This window comes from Rhinolophus ferrumequinum, chromosome 21 (assembly GCF_004115265.2).
Source record: "Rhinolophus ferrumequinum isolate MPI-CBG mRhiFer1 chromosome 21, mRhiFer1_v1.p, whole genome shotgun sequence".
NCBI lineage: Eukaryota > Metazoa > Chordata > Mammalia > Chiroptera > Rhinolophidae > Rhinolophus > Rhinolophus ferrumequinum.
The window spans coordinates 17190999-17210096 of NC_046304.1; the positions used below are offsets into that span (position 1 = coordinate 17190999).

Consider the following 19098-nt stretch of genomic DNA (forward strand, 5'->3'; position numbering starts at 1 on the left):
CCTTCCAAGATCTGGTCCCTGGAAACTTCTGGCTTTATGTCTCATACACTACTCTAATCCATCTACCCTTTCCCCAGACCACGCGTCAGTCTTTTGCTTCCATTTCTGACTACCTCATGAACATATTAACACAATCCCAGGGCAGCAGGGGGCCAGATTCTTCTCTCAAGCCAGAGGGAGCCAGGGAGGGGTTGGGGCCATCTGGAGAATGGACAACCCTCTTCCAGCTCTTTGTATATCTGGCAACTGAGTCATCTAAGCCCAGCTGAGCCGAGATCAGACATCTGCAGCCAAGTGTCTGGCTAGGTCCTCGTAGAAGGGCCCGGAGATACCTTGGGGGATGGGACCTGCTGATTGGGCAACCTCGGGTTTCAGATCTTACCGTCTTTATTGCTGGTGACAGGAATGTTGTGTACAGTCCTAAGTTTGAAACAGGATCCCGTGAGCACCTGCAGCTCCACTGAGCTCAGGACAAAGGCCTGGAGATCTGTAGGAGGAGCCAAGAAATGTCACCACAGGTCCACTAGGACCTGCTGCTCTTCTTTGGGGGCTATCGCAGGGGGAAAAGCTTAGCTCTAGGGGCAGAGTTGGTCATGGGCAGAGAGGGCGAGACTTGTAAACACTCGCATGGGTGCTGTCACAGGGGTAAGAATGGACGAGTCTCACTGAAGAGGCTCATGTATGTATGACAGTGAGAGCGAGAGAGACAGAAAGAGATGGTGGGATAAAAGGGGGAGACGGACAACCCTGGGCTCTGGGTCCAGTCCTTTTGTGAATTTATTATATGCCTTAAGTAAGTCCCTTAAATTCTTTGGGCCTCAATTGATCCGCAATTACGTGCCACCTGCCCTGGCACTTTATAGAGTGACTGAGGGCCGAAGAAGACATACTGGATATGAAAGTGCTTGGAAATACAAAAGGCTGCGGACCCTATCAGGGCAGTGTGGAGTGGGGCAGGACTTTACCCTTCTTCTGTAGTTTCTGAATTGCTTCTCTCCACTCTGACCTCTCATAGTCCGAGGACAATAGGAACAGGTAGCTCTGAAGAGAGATGACAATTCAGTGGAGTGACCACGGTCAGGCCAAGCACATTCCTAGATTTTGGGGCTCCAATAAGGCTCCTTCTTACCCAGGCACCCCTGCGCTTGGAGAAGGAGGCAGCTGGAGGAGAGCCTCCTTCCTGGAAAGCCCAGTGACAGGAGTGGCAGTGCCACTTATGGCCAGCAGAGGGCACTGGCTCCACACCAGTGGGGAGAAGGAATCCAGGGCTGGAGCCATGGCAGCCTTCTTGGGAATTGGGGGCCTGAGTCCCTGATTTCCACAGGTCACGGCCAGAGGCCATAGAGAGTGGGCAGCCCTCGACAGAGGAACGGGGCTGGCTTTGTCCTGTCCCACCATTCCTGACCTTTCCATTCCGATTGTGGATCCGAAACGGGATTGTGGGGGAATTGAGCAGCAGCAGGAACTCATTCTCAAACATCTTCTTTTTCAGGCGCTCAATGGCTCGGCTCTGTCCTTTGTTGGCTTTCTGCAGGGGATGGAGAGCACAGGTGGTTTCCCGCACTCAGACTCCACTTATTACCTACTGGCTCTAAGCACAACTTTCCCCTGTGTGCTAATAGGGGTTTTTTTCTTCTATATTTTATGATGCTTTGATATCTTGGGGGGTGGGGGTGGGGGTGGGGATGAGGCTAGTTGGCCAGGGAGAAAACTGCCCCTCCCACAGCAAGCTAATTCCAAACATAGTAAAGGACTCCTTTGGGAGCGGACCTTTCATATGCAAACCAACTAATCCTGAGGCCATATCTCCAACCACCTCCCTTATCTAACTCTGACACACCCTTCTCCTGCCCTAAGTGGCCCAGGGCCAGTTGCCAAACCCCTAGAGACAGCCCCTATAGCCCAGAGCCCACCGACATTATCCACAGTAGCCAGTCCTAAACTGTCCCCGCCCTGCCTTCCTTTCTCTTGGAAAACACGATCCAAGCTCTGGGCCACGCTTTCCCAGGCTCCTCCTGCCTCCTGACCAAACCTGGCTTTCCCACGTGGCCCTACGTGGTGTGGCATGTGTCCCTTTCTCTTGGAGACTACAAGGAATAAAACCTTTTCAGTGGCCTTAGCCTCTGCTTGTCATCACTCAGTCCCCTCTATAAATTAAATCCTGGGTACCACCAAGACACCCTGCTTAAAAACCTCAGACACCTGGCAGCACGAAGCCCCAACGCCTGGCCTGGCTCCTGGGGCCTCCCCAGGCTGGGTCCCCGCCTGGATCCCGCCATCCTCCCTCAGCCTCATGGGATCAGTCCCTGTTCTCTAACAAGCCATTCCCTCTCGGTCAGTGTCCCCTTCTCCAAGTTTCCAAGTTTATATTTTATAAAGGACCGCTTCCCTTTTATTAACTGCCGTTATGCTTAAGTCTCGGTTCCAACACCATCCTTAAACTCCACAGCTGGAATTCATCTCGGCAGCATTTTTTTCACCCACTAGACGGGCAAAATTATAACAGTGGCTGACAGCCAGGGTTGTGACAACGTGGGGCATCAGTGACTCACACACCGCTGGTGGGAATATAACTGGATGCAACCTTTTCAGAGGTAAACCTGGCAATTAAATGCATGGACCCTTTGTCCCAGACCTCTCACTCGCAGGGAATCTACCGGAAAGAAGAACCATGAGTGTGGCGCTATTTACTGTAGACTTGCCTATGAAGAGTAAAGAACCAGAAACAATCTAAATACCCCCATCTGAAAAATAAATAAATAAATAAATAAAAAATAAAAAAAATAAAAAATAAATAGCCCCATCTGGGGCTGTGCAGTCAAGCAACAGAATAGGATGCAGCTGGATAAAAGAATCGGACAGATCCAAAGAGCGCTAAGGTGTACCGTTAAGTGAAAAGCTCCCATTGCAAAACAGCACGTGTAATCTAATCTCACTGACCTACACACACACACACACACACACACACACACACGAATGCGCCTGCCAGGGTTAGCAAAGAAGAGTCTAGAAGAATACACCTCAAACTGTTGACAGGGGGGTGGGTGATGATCAGTTTTATTCTATACACTTGGGTATTGTACGCTTTTCTTATTATAACAAGCCAGGGTTACCCTGGTGAATAGAAAAAAAAATTATGTGTAAAAAAATGTTATTAAAAAAGCAAATCGCTGCTTCTTCTGTGATTCAGAGAATGTCACTGTTGTGACTCTAGTGATTTCTCGTCACATGTGTCACACACTGTGGTCAGTGATGGGCCCGTCTGCCTTCTCCACCGGACAAGGAACTCCGTGAGGCAGCTGGTATAGTCCTGGTGCTCAGTAAGCACGGATTTGACGGAGCGGAAGGCCACGTCTGCACACCAGGGGCAGGCGGGAGGGCACGAAGCCTGCCGGCTCCCAGGACCAGGTAAGACACACACATGCAGGATGCCCCTGGGGTGGGGACGCGGGGCAGTGCCAGAGGGGGACCTGGGCTCCACTGAGGCCCAGCCATTCAGGAGGAGGACACCGGTGCTGGTCAGGTTGCTCCCCCGGGCAGGTACACCCCCAGTCTGATCCTCAGTTCCAAACCCGCTGGGGTTATTACTGTGGTCTTCCTCTCCCTCGTTCGAAGAGAGATGTCTGAGTTGAAAAGATCCTTAGAGGCCATCTGGTCATTATTCCTCAACAATTGTTTACAAAGCACCTATTTATGACGTGCCAAGTGCTAGGGACATAGAAGCCATCTGGCCCTGTGTTCCTCGACAATTGTTTACAAAGCATCTATTTATTACATGCCAAGTGCTAGGGACATAGAACTAAATAAAACTGCCCCTCACTAGAGTTCAAATCCTAGTGGAGAACGGAGAAAGCTGACCGTGGAATTATAATTCCGTAGCAGTAAAGCAAAATGGCAAACTTCAGGAATCAGGAAGCAGGGCACCTGCCCAGACTGTGGTGAGTGGACATCAGGGAAGGTTCCCCAGGGGAGCTGAGGCCTAAGCCAAGCCTGGATGGGTGAGGAAGAGACCAGGCCCACCAACAAAGCTCCTCCATGCCCTTCCTGCCATTCATGGGGAAGCTTCCTCCTGCATGCTTTCTTCTAGCCACTGTTTTCAAATGTATGAATTTAAGGCTATACATTTTCCTCTAAATAGCACTTCAGCTATAACCCATAGGTTTTGATATGTAGTGCTCTCATTTTCATGCAGTTCTAAAGAGTCTGCAGTTTTCATTTTGATTTCCTCTTTACCCTGAAAGTTTTAACTTTCCAGGCATATACTTAACTATATTCTAGTTGTTGATTTCTAATTTTACTGCATTGTGGCCTGTGAACAGGACTAGAATGCTATCAATTTTGTTTTAAAAAAATTTTGAGATTGCCTTTGCAGCCTAATGCAAGTTTAATGTTTGTGAACATTTCACATGAGTTTGATAAGAATCTCAATTCTCTCTCAAGGCACAAGCTTCTGTACATTTTTAGATCAAGTGTGTTAATTGTCATATTCAAGGCCCCTCTGTCCTTAATTATTTGCCCACTTGATCTGTCAGTTTCTGAGAGGCCACCCAGGTCCTTTCTCTTGGACATATCCCACTTTTCCTTACGGAGGCCTTCTTTTCTTGCTTCCCTTTTCTGCAGGGTTGGACATATACTGTTCTCCAGGGAATTTCCCATAATTAAGCCCACTAAGTTCTGAGCGCTGACTCCTTTCTTCACCCTCCATCTGCCACAGTAGAAGTCTTTCCCTAAGCATATGTATGCTCGAAGCCTCCTACTCTTGCATCTTCCCTCCTTATCAGGCTCCCAGCTCCTCCATCTCTCTGAGACACCCAGTTCAAAGGGCCCCAATAAAAAACAGCCAACTTCCCTGTCCCAGCTCAGATGCCAGGCTCTGCTCACCTCCTTCTGGATTTCACTCTTGAGGGCGGAGATCTTCATTTTCATGTCTTCCAGCTCATGGTCCGGGAAGGGGTGCACATGGGGGCTGGCCTCAGACTCCTCGGGAGACGGAAACACGAGGTCAGCCAGTGGGATGTACCATTTGCAGTCATATTGCTGGTGCTTCCTGCAAACAAGCCAGAAGAAGACATGAGCCAAAAGGAACTTGGCTCTTTAAGCCTGAACTGCTAGAACTATAAAAATCACCTGAAAGATTTTACTGAGAACTGGTGACAGGTAAGAATGATCCCTTGTCCTTGAGGAGCCCGCCCAATCAGGAAACACACACGTGGAATAATGGCAGTGAGGCCTCTGGACCTTGGCCTCGTCAGTCTTCTGGTCCCGTGTGACTGGTGTTTTTAAACATCCCAGACCGCCAGGGTCGGAGCAAGAATGTGCACACACTTTCCTATTCCTCACCCCATACTCTCTCCTCCCTTTCAGTCTATCTATACTTAACTCATATTCATTATCCTTTAGACTAAAGATGAAATACAAATGTTATTTTGAATGCCAACTCTGATCAACAGAGGTCAGATGGAGTACTGGGTTGAGGATTATAAAACCGCATTCCAGCCTAGCGGGGAAATAGTGCTGCAGTGTATTAGTAATGTCTGCCCTGGGCAAAGGACTGAAGATAGCTTATGATTGCTATCTCTGCTTTAGAATTATCTCAAATCTAATTCCAGGGAGCCATTCCCTTTATTGACACTCATGATAAGCTCTCCTCCTCTCACTTCTCCCAGGATCAGGTTTGCACCTCTCATCCTGGTCCTTCAGCATTGCAGTGAGCATAGGGCTTGTGTCCCCTGGACTGTCAGCGAGTGTAGTTGGCACACAGTAGGTGGAAGAATGTGGGTTGAATACTGAATAACCCTTTCTGCTCATCGCACAGAGCAGACTCATAACATTAAATATATAGAGGGAAGTGGAAAGATGTTTTCAAGCCAGATTAAGGTTCAAATCCCATCTCCTCCTCTTCTAGGTGGTTGTCCTTGGGCAACTTATTGAACCTTTCTAAGTCTTCGCTCCCATCTGTGAGACGAGGATAATAATACCTCCTTTATCGAGTTGTTGGGAAGATTAGAAATAATATATTCAAAACATTTGTCATGGCACCTGGCATGGCAGAAGCACTCAATAAATGGTAGCAGCAGTTTTAATGAATATTCACTGACTTGCGGTTAGCAAAAAATGCAGAGATGCCTAATAAAAGGAGAATGCTTAAGTAAATTATGGCATATCCACTTGTAATATCATGAGGGAAAGTAAAATGATGGTTATGAAGATTAGGCAGCAACAGGGAAAATGCTTATGACGTGAAATGGAAAAAGCAGAGCCCCAAATTGGGTATTCACTCTGATTACAAGTATATGAAAAAAACATAAGAACATTAAAAAAAAACTGGAAGGAAATATAGCAGCAGGAGACTGATGCTTATGTTCGGGTGAGTGATGGATTTTTTGGTCTCTAATTTGGTTATATTATCTTTATAATTAAAAACATGAGTATTTATTTTTGGAAAAGGGCTATGTAGCAAAATAAAATTAATTAATACGTTTTTAAAAAGGAATAGAAATGCAGACTGCCCCAGGTTGCTGAGAGGTTCCATAGGAAGCAGGATCTAGTTCCCCTCCACCTCGACCTCGGCACTCGTGCACACTCACCCTGCGGATGTCTTCTTTAGCTTGGCGCACAGTAGGACATCTGTAAAGAGGAAGACGTGCCGCAGCTTCCGGGAGCCCTCCGACACTTCCACCAAAAAGCCGTCCTTCACCAGCTGCCGCGTCTGAGGGAGATGGCACACCCACCCCGCCTGCTCAGGGCCACTCAACTCAGGGCCCAGCCTGCACTGGGGACACATCCATCTGGGGGGTGGGCTGCAGGGAGGGGCCATAATGTCTGATGGTTAAGAGCACTAGCTTTGGGTCAGATGGACGTGGGCTTGAATCCAGATACTGCCACTTCCCAGCTGTGATCTTGGGCAAGTTCCCTGACCTCTCTGAGTCTCAGTTTCACCATCTGTAAAATGGGGATAATGCCTGCCCACAAGGAAGGATCATCAAAATGGTGTATGTAAGACAGCACATCATATGTGACCAACAAATGGTAGCTTTACACATTTCCACAGCTCCCAACAGCTCCCACTTGGATGGACCCTAGTTCAGGATGAGTCAGTTCCTCTATCTTGGGGCATAAACATTCCCCACCCCAACCACCACCCTATAACTTCTACCTAACCCTAAGAAGTTGATCTAGTTTTAGTTCAACTTTACCTGCAGACGCACCCAGGCCTGTTGATGCTACTCTACCTCTTGAGAGGATTCTTCAGCCACGCCCAGGAGGATGGGAAGCCCTGAGCTACCCAATATGGGGCTGTGTCGGTGTCCTGGGGCACCTGCAGCCATCTCTAACGTGGGTGCTGGGTGGTCAAGAGCTCTGTTCCAGGCAGAACTTCCACAATTCTTCCCTGCCACCCTCAGGGGCAGCAGGCTCCCTGGGGCTGTCACGAGCTGTCCCATCCTTCCCTGTATTATACCTCATGTGACCTCCGTACGCTACAATATGTAGGTGAGCATGTTGAATGTATACAATGAAAACGATCTGAAACTGACAGTGCTCGAAGCCCTCTGGAAATCTTTCAGCTATCTCCGGGTCAAACAAACTAGTAACACTCCAGGGTTTGCAAACCAGGCTGGGAGCTGCATGCAGGGACAGCTCTCTGTGCCCATCAGTCACCCTCATCACTTCCCTCCCCAGGTGACACTGGAGACTCGTAAAGGTAACCGAGGAGCATAAACCCAGCCAGCCTGCATTCCTAGACACACTTAATTAGCTCCCTCGGAGAGGAAGCACTGTATGTGGGCCAGCCTGCTGACCCACGCTGGTAACTGGCCCTCTGATTCTTCAAATTGCTTCCCTTCACTGAGGCACCCCCACCCTTCCACCACGAAGGACCCCCAGGGAACAGGAGCTGCTGTACCACATCTACGAGTCCACCTGGGCCATTCCAGCAGTGTGACCACATAAGCTACCTCTCCTACCAGCCTTTCCTGTTGAGGGGCTCACTCCCTAGCGCCTCCCTCCTGCTCATACAGGTTGATCAGGGGTAGCTCAGAGCTCCCGCTCTCTCAGACTCTCCAAGCTCCCTCAGACAGAACCATTATGTTCCAGGGGCCCCCCAGGGCATCATATTGCCCAGAGGGAGTTGCTTGCATTCAAGAATGAGACAGCCAGGGCCCCTGAGTCCCTGGTGTGGGGGACAGTGCATGGAGCTTGCAGACAGATAACCCCAGCTAAAGAATCCAGTCTGACACTTACGGCCAAAAGACCTTGTGCCAGACCTGGGGTGACTCTCTGGGCCTCAGTTTCCTCTTCTGCCTCAGTGGACTATTATGAAGATTAATGAGACACTGGACTTGAAGCTGTCAGCCTAGGGCCTGAAGGCCTCTCCTAGGCTGGGAATGAGGCATCAGGGCTGGAGAGGCACAGAGCAGTGGTGCCCGTGAGTGGAGTAGAGCAGGGACGGTGGACCTGGTACACGGTACCCTCTTCAGCCTGGGGGTGAGGCTGCGCTGGGTCCTGAGCTCACCTCCCCCTTAGGGGTTGTGACCGCAGTCCGGCGGGGGTCGATGTCCTCATTGATGCTGGACAGGAAGTTCTGGGAGATGCGCAGGGCGTCCTGTAGCAGCGGGTAGTCTGGGTGGTCCACAGGTGTGTGCTTCAGCAGGTCCTAGGAAGGGTTGGGGTGGTGAGTTGAGGGGAGTCGCTCTGGGGCTCAATGAGAAGACAGTGGGGAACACTCAGGTCTCACTGTGAGAATTCTGAGGGGGATCCACACTCCCATCAGGTCGTGCCTGCAAAATCTGAACTAAAAATCAGGGTCAGCACAGCAGGGGTGAGGGCAGTGGTTCCCCTTTATCTCCGCTACAGTCATGACTCTCCCTGCTGGGGTGGGAGACAGCCAGGTGGAGTCTCATCTCACCGAGCAGCTGGGAGAGACACTCCTCTCACCACCGGAGGCTGCTCTAAGGACACTGGGGACTGTTAGACAAGGGGTAGGGGGCAGGAAGTGCATGCCTCCTAGGGAGTGTTTGGCCAAGGTCAAGCTTTGTAGCCCAGTCACACTGAGGCCATGGCCCCCTTGGCATGGTTACTACAGAGCAGGCAGGCCCAGGCGGGGCCCAGGGACCCTGTGCCCGGTTCTCCTAATGGGCTGCTCTCTGACTCCAGCACCTGCCCACCCCAGGCTTGGTCTCCCACGGAACTCCGGACCCGTCCCGGGACACTCAGGGGCTGACACTCACATGCAGGACCAGGGTGCTTCTGGTGACTCGGTCAATTGGCTTGTAGAGCAGAGCTGGTGGGGAAGGCGGGGAGACAGGACAGGCGACAAGACAGGAGCAGCGTGAGACCTTACGGACCAGCCTCGCCCCCCGACCCTCTTCACTCCCCTCGAACACCCACTGGCAGGACACCCACCCACAAGCGGGTTCCACAGCAACATGCACATCCATTCTCACCCCAGGGCGGGCCAGACAACACAAGCAGACGCACACGCAGCCCTGACAGCCCGGCCTCCTTTCACCTGCCTCCTTAGCTTGTTTCCCACCAGATCTGACTTCTTCTGGACAGGCCAGGCCTGTCCTGGCCTGACCCGATGCAGAAGCTCCTCTGTACCCCCAACCCTGAATTGCACAGCTACCTCCACCCAGCCTTACCCTGCAGAGCTCCAGCACACTCTGGGTCACCCCTGGGGCCCCAGAATGTGGCAGGGAGAAACGCTGTTTTTCCAGGAAGGGCAGCTCCCCCAGGCCCCTCACTCTCATCTGGTCCAAGGCCTGGCACCCCCAGCGGGGAATGGCAGGCCTCACTCTGACCCCCAGAGTCAGCCTCCTCTCCATGAGAAGACCCCTCTCTACACCCTCAAACCCACAAAATAGGACAGGCCAAGAGAGGCAGGCTAACTCTCCACAGAAAGGCTCTGCTCTCAAGCAAGTGAGAGCTGAGGGGACAAAGATTTCCTGAAGGAATTCAGGTGGGGCCCGAAGAGGCTGGGGAAATGCTAGCTCAGCAGGGCCCCCGTTCACCACACCCCTTGGTGACCAGGACATCAAATGAGGGCAGTTGGGATTCCACAGGGACAGGTGGAAGTGGCAGCTGGCCCCCAAAACTTCCAAATGAAGCTGCCTGTGGGCAGCTGTGTCCTGCCTCTTCCGCCGACACGGGTGGTTCAGTGTCAGTCCTGCACCTGGATGCCGCTGACCATGGGGTCGTGACCTCTCTCCTCCTGCCACAGGACCAATAGAGGCAGGATGCTGGTCTGAGAGGGTGTCCAGTAGGAGCAGGTTGTGACAGGCCTCAGAGCGGACTCTCATGCCCTAGCCAGCTCTCAGACCCAAGAGGCCCCCAAAGCCCTAAATATAAAAACTAAGCAGACGCTTCGGGAACAATCTGCCCGCTATGGAGAAGACGCAGCCGCAGTGGTGCAGAGGCTTATCTGCAGTCTTTGCTTGGCTGCCCATTGGAAACACTGGGGGAGCTCTTAAAAGATACAGCTGGGGTGGGGGGTGTGGGTGGGGGTGGGGGTGTGGGTGGGGGGTGGGGGTGTGTGGCCAGTTCAGTTGGTTAGAGCGTGGTGCTAATAACACCAAGGTTGATGGTTCAATCCCGCATGGGCCACTGTGAGCTGCGCCCTCCTTTAAACAAATAAAAAAATAAAAACACAGCTGCCTGCCTCCCTCCTCTCACCCCAATTAAATCCCAAGGTCTGCTGGGTGGAACCTGGGCGTCGGCATTTTTAAAAAGCTCCTTGGCTGATTCTGACATGTAGGAATGATCGAAAACCACTGATTGCTGCGAACATACTTCCCATGACTTATTTGTAGCCCTCCGTCCCCTGGGCTTCGGGAGCCAGAATGGACAGTACCAGGCTTGGTGTATCCTGGGATGGTGCGAGTAGAGGCCAGTTATCAGTCCGGGGGGAGCCCAGTTCTGAGGCTGTTTAGAGTATCCACCTGTGGCTTAGCTCATTTTAGGGGGGAAACCATACCCAAGAACCCCAGAGACCCAAGAGAAAGTGCGAGTTCAGCAGACACCCGCCAGGATGGGCCCTTGAGTTCCAGCTCTGAGAAAGCTGATACTGCAGTGTCAGCTCCCTCTGTCCCTCTCTCGGGTCCCAGGAGGAAGAGGTCCCTGACTAAGCTCAGAGGTCTGCACAAATGGTGGGTTGGGTTTCAGAGGGGTTATTAATATGCCTGCAGTCACCTCAAGAGTCTACCTGATGGGGGCTGTGGAATGAGTCCTGTGCCTCAGCCCCAGGTTGGGGGGAGGGCCGCTGGGAGGAAGTGAGAGGAGAGGGAAGTGCAAGGAGGAGAGGGCCCCGGGGACACAGTCAGATACAGAAGGAACCAGGGCAGGAAGAGCCACCTGATGTTTGTGCTCCCCACATCCCCTGCATGCTTGCTTCTCTCGAGAATGCAAGAGCCCACCTTTCCCCCTTCACCTGTTCTACCTGTTCCAGGAAGCAGGAGGCCTGCTTCCTGCCCCTGCTTCTTCCACTCTCCTCACTCCTCACCGTGCTGTTCATATTCCCAGGGCAGACACCGGTCACCAAATTGTAATGCCTGTCTCTCCCCCTTCTCCGGGAAGTCTTCCCTGACCAGACCTTTTGCAAACAATACCCACAGTGCCTACAAGTCAGATCACTACAAGTCAGAGCAAGCTGGCCTCTCTTTAGTCTGCCAGGTACTTACTCTGTGTCGCTTTCATAACGGCACTGTTTTACATGCATTGCTTCCTTTTATTCAAATGGGAAGCAATTATCACTAGCCCCATTTCACAGATGAGGAAACTTCTCTAAGGCACAGAGAAATTCTATAACTTGTTATAAGTGGTAGCTGGATTTTGAATTTAGGTCTACCCATGCTCCTTTTCTCCTCTTTTTTTTTTTTTTTTTTTTGGTTTCTTCCATAGGGGAGGGTAGCACCTGCAAAAGCTCAGTGACCCTCGGGAGGACTCTTAGAAAGATTCATCAGGAGGGAGTGGGTGCGCTGGCTTCTCTTATTGCCAAGGTGAGCCCTCTCCATAGGGGTCTGGGTCACACATGACTTCCCTTAGCATCCCCAACAGCATGAAGCCCTGCAGAGAGGGGACACTCAGCAAATAACCGTTAAGGCAGTCAACTCCAGAGTGAACCCCAACTTGCACAGTCTCCATAGAACCCTCCAAAACCAGCATCCCTGGGAGGGGCTGGGAAGATTCTACACGGTGAGGTCAGCAAGGCTCATTCATTCTCCATCCCTCACTTTGAAGCTGACTTCAAAAAACGCATCTCAGGGACCAAAGAAACCCTGAAATCCAGGTCTCAGTCCTGTTCCGCTAAGACTAAGCTTCCCTTTTGGGAGGGAAGAGGAAGCAAAGGGCAGAATCCTTCTTTTTAGGCAGGCAGGGTTGAGACCTGACCAACTCCTAGGCCAGACCAAAACAGCATCTCCCCTCTGATCCGGAAACCGGCTATTTCAAGTCTCCTCTTGTCCCCAACCTGTCAGAACCTGAGCTGAGGGGCAGGGGCACAAGGCAGCTTCTGACGGGTGACTAGACTTCCCGCAGCTGTCCTGCTGGGGCAGCTGGAGAGCGGCTACCTCAGGGGTTACCTCCATCATGAGCGGTCTTCGACACAGGACAGCCTGAGAGGTGAGGGGACAACAATGGCCTCAGGGAAAGAGCCCAGAGAACTTCATCATCTTTCCTCCTGCAAACCGCCACCCTCCTCCATTCAGCCTTTGACAAAAACCTCTGGGTTACCACGGAGATAGGAAAGCAAAGTGACTGGGAAGGGTGCAAAGACAAAACGCCTGGTGGGAGGAAGAGCTTGGGCCAGCTGTCTGCCACTCCAACACACAGGGGCCCAGAGGCAACACTTGAGCCCCACATCCCTGCCAAAAGCAGCTGGGGTCATCCCTGAGACACTTCTTGCCTCAGAGAGCAGGGCCCACAGGCTTCGGGTTACCTCCTTGCCTAGGCCTGGTATAGCCTCCTGGGAGCAAAAAGCCTGGCTGACAGCCTGTGCCTGTCCCAGGACCTCCTTGCTAAGGGAGCTGCAAAGGGGATGCTCTGATCCCTTCCATTGTATGGTGGGTGTGTGACCTTCACGAAGCAGCAGACTGCCACGCCCCCCTCTCCCACAAGCATGCCGTTGCCTTCTGCGCTAAGTGCCGAGACCTCAGCTCAAGGCTCTCCGGTGGCTAGAAACAACCCTCCATCAGAGCAGCCCAATTCCTTCCTGCTCTCCCAACCACATCCAGTTCTCACCGCGTCACCGCCGTACCGAGAGGAGAGAGGAAAGCCGGTCTCCAAGGCAGCATGTGCACTCTGAGCACACAATACCCTGGCTGCTCAACCTCCGCTCCTCTGGAAACAAAGAAATCCCCAACTTCTCCCTCCAGCAGGGGCTGGCGCCCTCCCGGGCCCAGGCACTGCTGTCCCGACCATCTGTCACTCCGACTGGCCCCTGTGACCCCTCTCCAGCCCAGGGTGCCACACCTGCCAGGTAATGCCTCGTCACGACTGTCCTTAAGAGCCTCTCCAGGAAGTTGCCCACAGCCTGTCAAGCTAAGCCACCAATTCCACACAGATCCTCCGTGGGTACCAGGACCCTTCTAGCCTGGTCCTTCCATTTCTAAGGCACGCTGCCCTGAGTGGCCCCCACACCTCAACTCCAGCTGGAAGCTGGCCAGAACGGGGTAAATGCAGATCCAGCCACTTGCTCCCCCTCCCTTCCCTGCTGCCCCCCCAAACCTTGACGGCCACGTTTTAGCCCACTCCAACTAGCCCCCAGAGGTGGGAAGATACACCACCTCCCATGAGAGGGGCTCTGGGTTACCATAGGTGCAGTTACAGCAGAAGCGAACGATGAGGAGAATTTCCATGGCAGCCTCTGTCCCGGCAGCAGGAGCATGTGGCCATCGCTCCCTGGCTCCCATCAGCAGCCCAGCCACTCAGCCACGTTTGCCGGCTGCGGCTGCACAGCCTCCAGAACCAAGCCACTGCTTCCGAGTGCTCCTCTACCAAGGGGGAAGGGAGGGGAGGGGAGGGGAGAGGAGGGAAGGGGAGGGAAGGGAGGGGAGGCGCGCTCACTGGCTCGTGCGCCTGTAGAAATGGGAGGAGGGAGGAGGAGGGGAGCTGGCTGCCCGCTGGCATCCTCAGGAGGAGCACGTTTGTAGCTGGCTGGCTGCCTGGGGACAGAGGCTGATTCTTCGCATGCACGCGCTCACACACCAGCGTACACACGCTCACACAAACAGGGCACCATAGTCCACAAAGCCAGACAAAAGAAGGTGACTGCCATCCAGCCCGTCCCCCAAGGTACCTTCCATAGTGACTGATGTGTGGCTGTCCTTGGAGTCCTTGGGACCTTTCACTTTGAGTTCCTGCCAAACAGAGGAGAGGAATCACTACCTGGCCGCTCCCCTGAGCCTGCCCATCCCCCATCACGGGCATGGCAGGAAGAAGGGCTCTGAAACCCGGGGCTGCAGATACGAGAAGACAAAGACTGGAAGACAAAGACTTACGGCACCGGCCTCCCCTCTACCTCACTGCCTACAAACTGCCTGTGCCACACCCACGATCTCCAGGAGCCTCATGGAGTCCAGAGGCTGGATGTAGGCAAGGAGGGGCTCTAGGTACCAGAAGGCACTGTGACGAAGGTGCTTGCACACCCATCACTAATGCCCCGCCCTGGCGACTCTGAGGGCCTTCCAGAGAATGAGCAGTGGCAAGAGTAGGACCCCCAACCACAGCCACTCCTTGGGGGTCTGTACACAGCAGCCCAGGGCACACAGGGCTTGAGTGGACAAGCGCCAGGCGTAGCAGCTGATACGGGGGGGGGGGGGCATGACCCGCTGTTGGGATAAGGAGTAAGGGGTCCCGCACACCTGCGCAGGGGGAAGCAGGGAGGTGGTGCACCTGAGGCCGAGCGGCTGAGCTCCACGGGCAGTCTGAGCTACATCCTACTCCTGTCACCCACATGGGGAGGGACTCACCCAGGCCCCAGCCCCATCTGACATTCCCCACACTGTGCTGAGCATCAGAGAGGAAACTGTCAGGGAGAAAGAAGCAACAGCCTTCCTGGATCCCAGGCAAAATGACTGGGTAGTGAGTGCTGGAAACGGACTCCAGTGCAGCTTATTTGATCCACACTTGTTTTATCTGCCTTTAGAGAGAGAGGCCCAGCTCCAGCGCCTGCCAACCCAGCAGCGTAGCCTGTAACTGGAGATGTAATGCAATCCCCACTTGGAGCGTTGAGTGCAGGGAAAAGGGCTCCAAAGAGGATGTCAGCGGGAAGGTGGGGTCGAGGCGAGGCCAAGGTCAGATACCCAGGTGCCTGCTTCGCCTGGGAGGGAGGAAATGCCGAGGCAGCGGGAACACCCCTTTTCCTGGGCCTGCCTCAAGCTGTTTCTAGACAGAGAAAAGCTTCCGGGACTGAGTCTGGGGTTTGGGGGTGGGGTGAAGGGGGCGGTCACTCATCCCCTCAAGGCTGTGTCTCTGGCTGGTGGGTGGTTCCCAGCTTTACGGAATTTTTCTCCATGCCCCCCTTCAGGGCAGCCTAGAAGTATGAAATCGCTCCTGCTGCAGTGGAGAAGGGCCTAATTGCAGTAATTAAGTGACAGTGCCAGTAGGAAGTGACAGCGTCAGCGCATGAGTCAGGGTGAGAAGCCACCTGGCAGCAGGCCATGAGCCTGGCTCCGCCCGTGGAGGCAGCAGGCTTTGAGAGGGGCTTAGGGGTGAGAGCAGGGGTTCCTGGGTAGGCTGGGTTTCTTAGCCCAGGCTAAGGGGATATCCCCACTCTCTGGACCATACATGACCCAGGGTACCTGGGCACCCTTGGCTGGATCTCTCTCAACACAGATCAGGGGAATCCAGTTTGTTCCCAGGGAGGGCTGGGAGCTGTGAGGGGAAGCACCATTTCTTCAGCCTCGTGCCTCCATGTAGAGGGACTTCCCTACCCCTCACTCTGTCCTCCAAGGAGCAGGCTGACTCACCTGATCCCTGGGTTTGGGAGAAGAAACTGAGCTCAGCCCTCCTCTCTCTGCCTCCAGCCGTAGTGTGTAATTGTGGAGTGGAAATGTTAGCAAGTCCACTGTGGCCACAGATCCAAGTCCACATTTTGCCAATGTGGCTTTGATGAGTAATCGAACGGACATTTTCACCTCTGTCTGTCCAACTCCGTGCTGCCTCTAGGCAAATTTCAAACTTGCGTATAACCCCTAACCCCAAGAGTTTCACGAGAACTACCCTGCATCTCACCAACTTTTCTAGCATCAGAGATGAGATGAGAAAGCAAAAGGTCCAGAGGGGCCCATAAGACAGGACCTCCAAAATTGCAGAAGGAGCTCCCCAATCCTGGAACCAGAGGTTCTCTAGCTCTGAACTTGGAGCTGGGTGCTGCGACTACAAGGCCAGAAGCTTGGGGCTCACTGAGGTCGTTCTGGCTAAAGGGGTGAGTTGGGCTGTGCACCTGAAGGACCCTAGAGTCCTGCCCTGCCACTTCCTGGACACAGAAGTGTCGATGGCAGACGATGCCCTGTAGAGGAGCATGGAGGGAAGGCTTCGCTGCAGCAGCAGGACAGGCATATTCCCAGCCAGAGGGGCTGTTGGCTTCCACCTCACATAAGTGGCCTTTGTGTTCTCTGTTTGTGGGATTGCAAGGATCTGAAAAGACCACCTGGTCCAGCCTTCTTCCTGATCATAAAAATTACTCGGGGAAACTTGTTTAAAAATACAGACTCCGGGCCCCAAGGCAAACCTTTTGAAGCTGAAGCTCCAGGGAAGGTACCTGAAGATGCGCATTTTAAACAGTGTCCCTGGTAGTTCTTATCAAGCAAGTGTGGGATGAGTTGGAGGAATCTAGATACCTGATCCTACAGAAACAAAGGCCAACAGAAGGGAAGTGACTTGTTCAATGTCACCGCAGTGTGGGAAATACTGCCCCCCCTTTTTTTGCCTCCCCTGTTCTAACGCAGAAAAACCTAAAACAGAATGACAAAAATCAAACAAATTGGTGTTCTTACGTTAAGAAGGAAAATGTCAAGTGCAAGAAAACAAATGTCAGGCCGTTACCCATCACGGGAACCATTTTTCTAACTGGCAAGCACGAAAGGAGAGGCCCAAAGACTGTAAGGCTCTGAGCAGCCTCCCCAAAGCCCTGAGTCAGAGGGGTGGCTGTGCAGGGAGCTGCCCACCTCAGAGATCTTCTGGAACTGGTTGTTGGACTGGCTGCACTTCTCAGCTGTCTCCAGAGCGACTTTATAGTTATCCACAAACGCTTTGTACACGCCCAGCTGGCTGGCCTGCAGGGAGGAGAGGAGAGAGAGAAGGGCAGGAGAGGGATGGGGAGAGAGGATTAATGAATGGATGAAAGCTTAACCAGAGCACCTGGAGCTCCGTGAACACCCAAAACCTCTAACCCAGCTCCTAAGGGCTAGCTGGGAGCAGAGGGGAAAGGCAGAATGAATATACATACTACAGTATCCCTTTGAACTTGACAGTTTCCATGGAAACGGATTTAGCCAGTAAGGTTAACAAGGGGGTGCTGAGGGTTGTGGGGGGGGAACCCCCAGGGCAGGGCTTTTGTTGGTATGCTAGAAATTCAACTCATCAGCAGCTTTTGGCTTTATTTAGCATCATCAAGATCTCTCTGGGTTTGAAACCCCTGAATGCCTCACATCTCTTTCACGTCCTGGAATTAGCTGGAGCAGGGAGACAGGGGAGGAGCCGGGCGGGCGTGTGTGGCCAGCTCAGTGCCTCATTCCGCACGTGGAGTGTGAGGCACAGTATTTGAAGGCACAGTCCCCACGCTCCTCAGCTTCTAGGTCCCTGTCCCCATCTCCTAAGCCCCCAAGGAGCCAGAGGCCCGGCCTCACTACTCATTTACAAGTCACCACACAGAGCCTCACCTCCTCTGGGAGGCAGAACAGATGCCATCAGCGCTTTCTGCAAAAGGGGAAACCGAGGCACAGTCCCTCAGTTCCTCACACACCTAAGGAAAGCCTTTGTGCACTTCCTCTGAAGGGAGCAAAGGGTGGAAACTTGAATTAAAACTACAATGAGATACTATTGTACACCCATCAATCTGGCCAAAATTTAAAAGTCTAATGATACCAAGGAATTGCCAGAAAGTGGGGGAAATAGGAACTTGTATAAACTGCTTGTGGGGGTGTAAATTAATACAATTCTTTGGAGAGTAATTTGTTAATAACTAACAAAGTTAAAAATATGCACAGTTCAGCCTACTACTTAGCAAATCCACTTCTGCACAGAGAGCTCTGCTATCCAATACCGGAGCCACTCACTACACATGTCTACCGAGCACCCGAAATGTGGCGAATCCAAATTGCAATGTGCTATAAGCGTAAAATACACACTGGATTTCCGAGGCTTCATATGTAAAAGAGAATGTAAATTATCTCATTTTTAAAATATTGAGAACATGTTGAAATGATAATATTGTAACTCTATTGGGCTAAATAAAATATATCCTTAAAATTAATTTCACCTGTGTGTTTCTACGCTTAAATTTTAGATTATATGCATGGCTACTACGAGAAATTTTTAAATTCTAGTTGTGGCTCGCTTATATTTACACTGGAAAGTGCTGCTCTAGAGAAATTTGCATATATATGTGCCCAAGAAAATGTGAGTGTGGGGATTCGCAACCTCACTCTTCTTTCTGTAGAAAGACTGAAAACAAATGTTCATAATAAGGGGAACACACACATACACACACACACACACACACACACACACGCTGCAGTTAAAATTAATGAATTAGATCCACGTGTAGCACCACCACCAAGTTTTAAAACAAATGTTGATTGAATTGCAAAATACATAATATATATAGCAGAGGGTGCCAAAAAAAACATATACACATTTTAAGAAAGGAAAAACCTGTTTTTAAAATTGTAACACTCAATATATCCCAATAACAAAAAATGAATACAAGTCATGTATATATATTTTTTGGCACCCCCGGTAGAGTATATATATCAACATACAGAGAATACATACATACATATATTTATATATATATGTATATTATGTCCATTTAAAAAGTACACGCAATGCCAGAAAAAGCTATAGATATGTAGTAAAAACACAAACTACAAGCTAGAAGGC

At 51.9% G+C, this 19098-nt stretch overlaps 1 protein-coding gene across 4 annotated transcripts in view; it reads right to left on the minus strand.

Annotated features, from left to right (window-relative positions):
• ABR (ABR activator of RhoGEF and GTPase) overlaps positions 1-19098 on the minus strand; it is a 173381-nt gene that overhangs the window by 42193 nt on the left and 112090 nt on the right. For all 4 annotated transcript variants that reach the window (XM_033089012.1, XM_033089015.1, XM_033089013.1 and 1 more), the window contains 9 exons: positions 17163-17270; positions 14291-14351; positions 9228-9280; positions 8513-8653; positions 6588-6709; positions 4882-5047; positions 1406-1528; positions 966-1041; positions 383-487 (listed from right to left, as the gene is read on the minus strand). In XM_033089012.1, coding sequence (XP_032944903.1) covers positions 383-487; positions 966-1041; positions 1406-1528; positions 4882-5047; positions 6588-6709; positions 8513-8653; positions 9228-9280; positions 14291-14351; positions 17163-17270 — 955 coding nt within the window. The remainder of the gene's footprint in view (positions 1-382; positions 488-965; positions 1042-1405; positions 1529-4881; positions 5048-6587; positions 6710-8512; positions 8654-9227; positions 9281-14290; positions 14352-17162; positions 17271-19098) is intronic.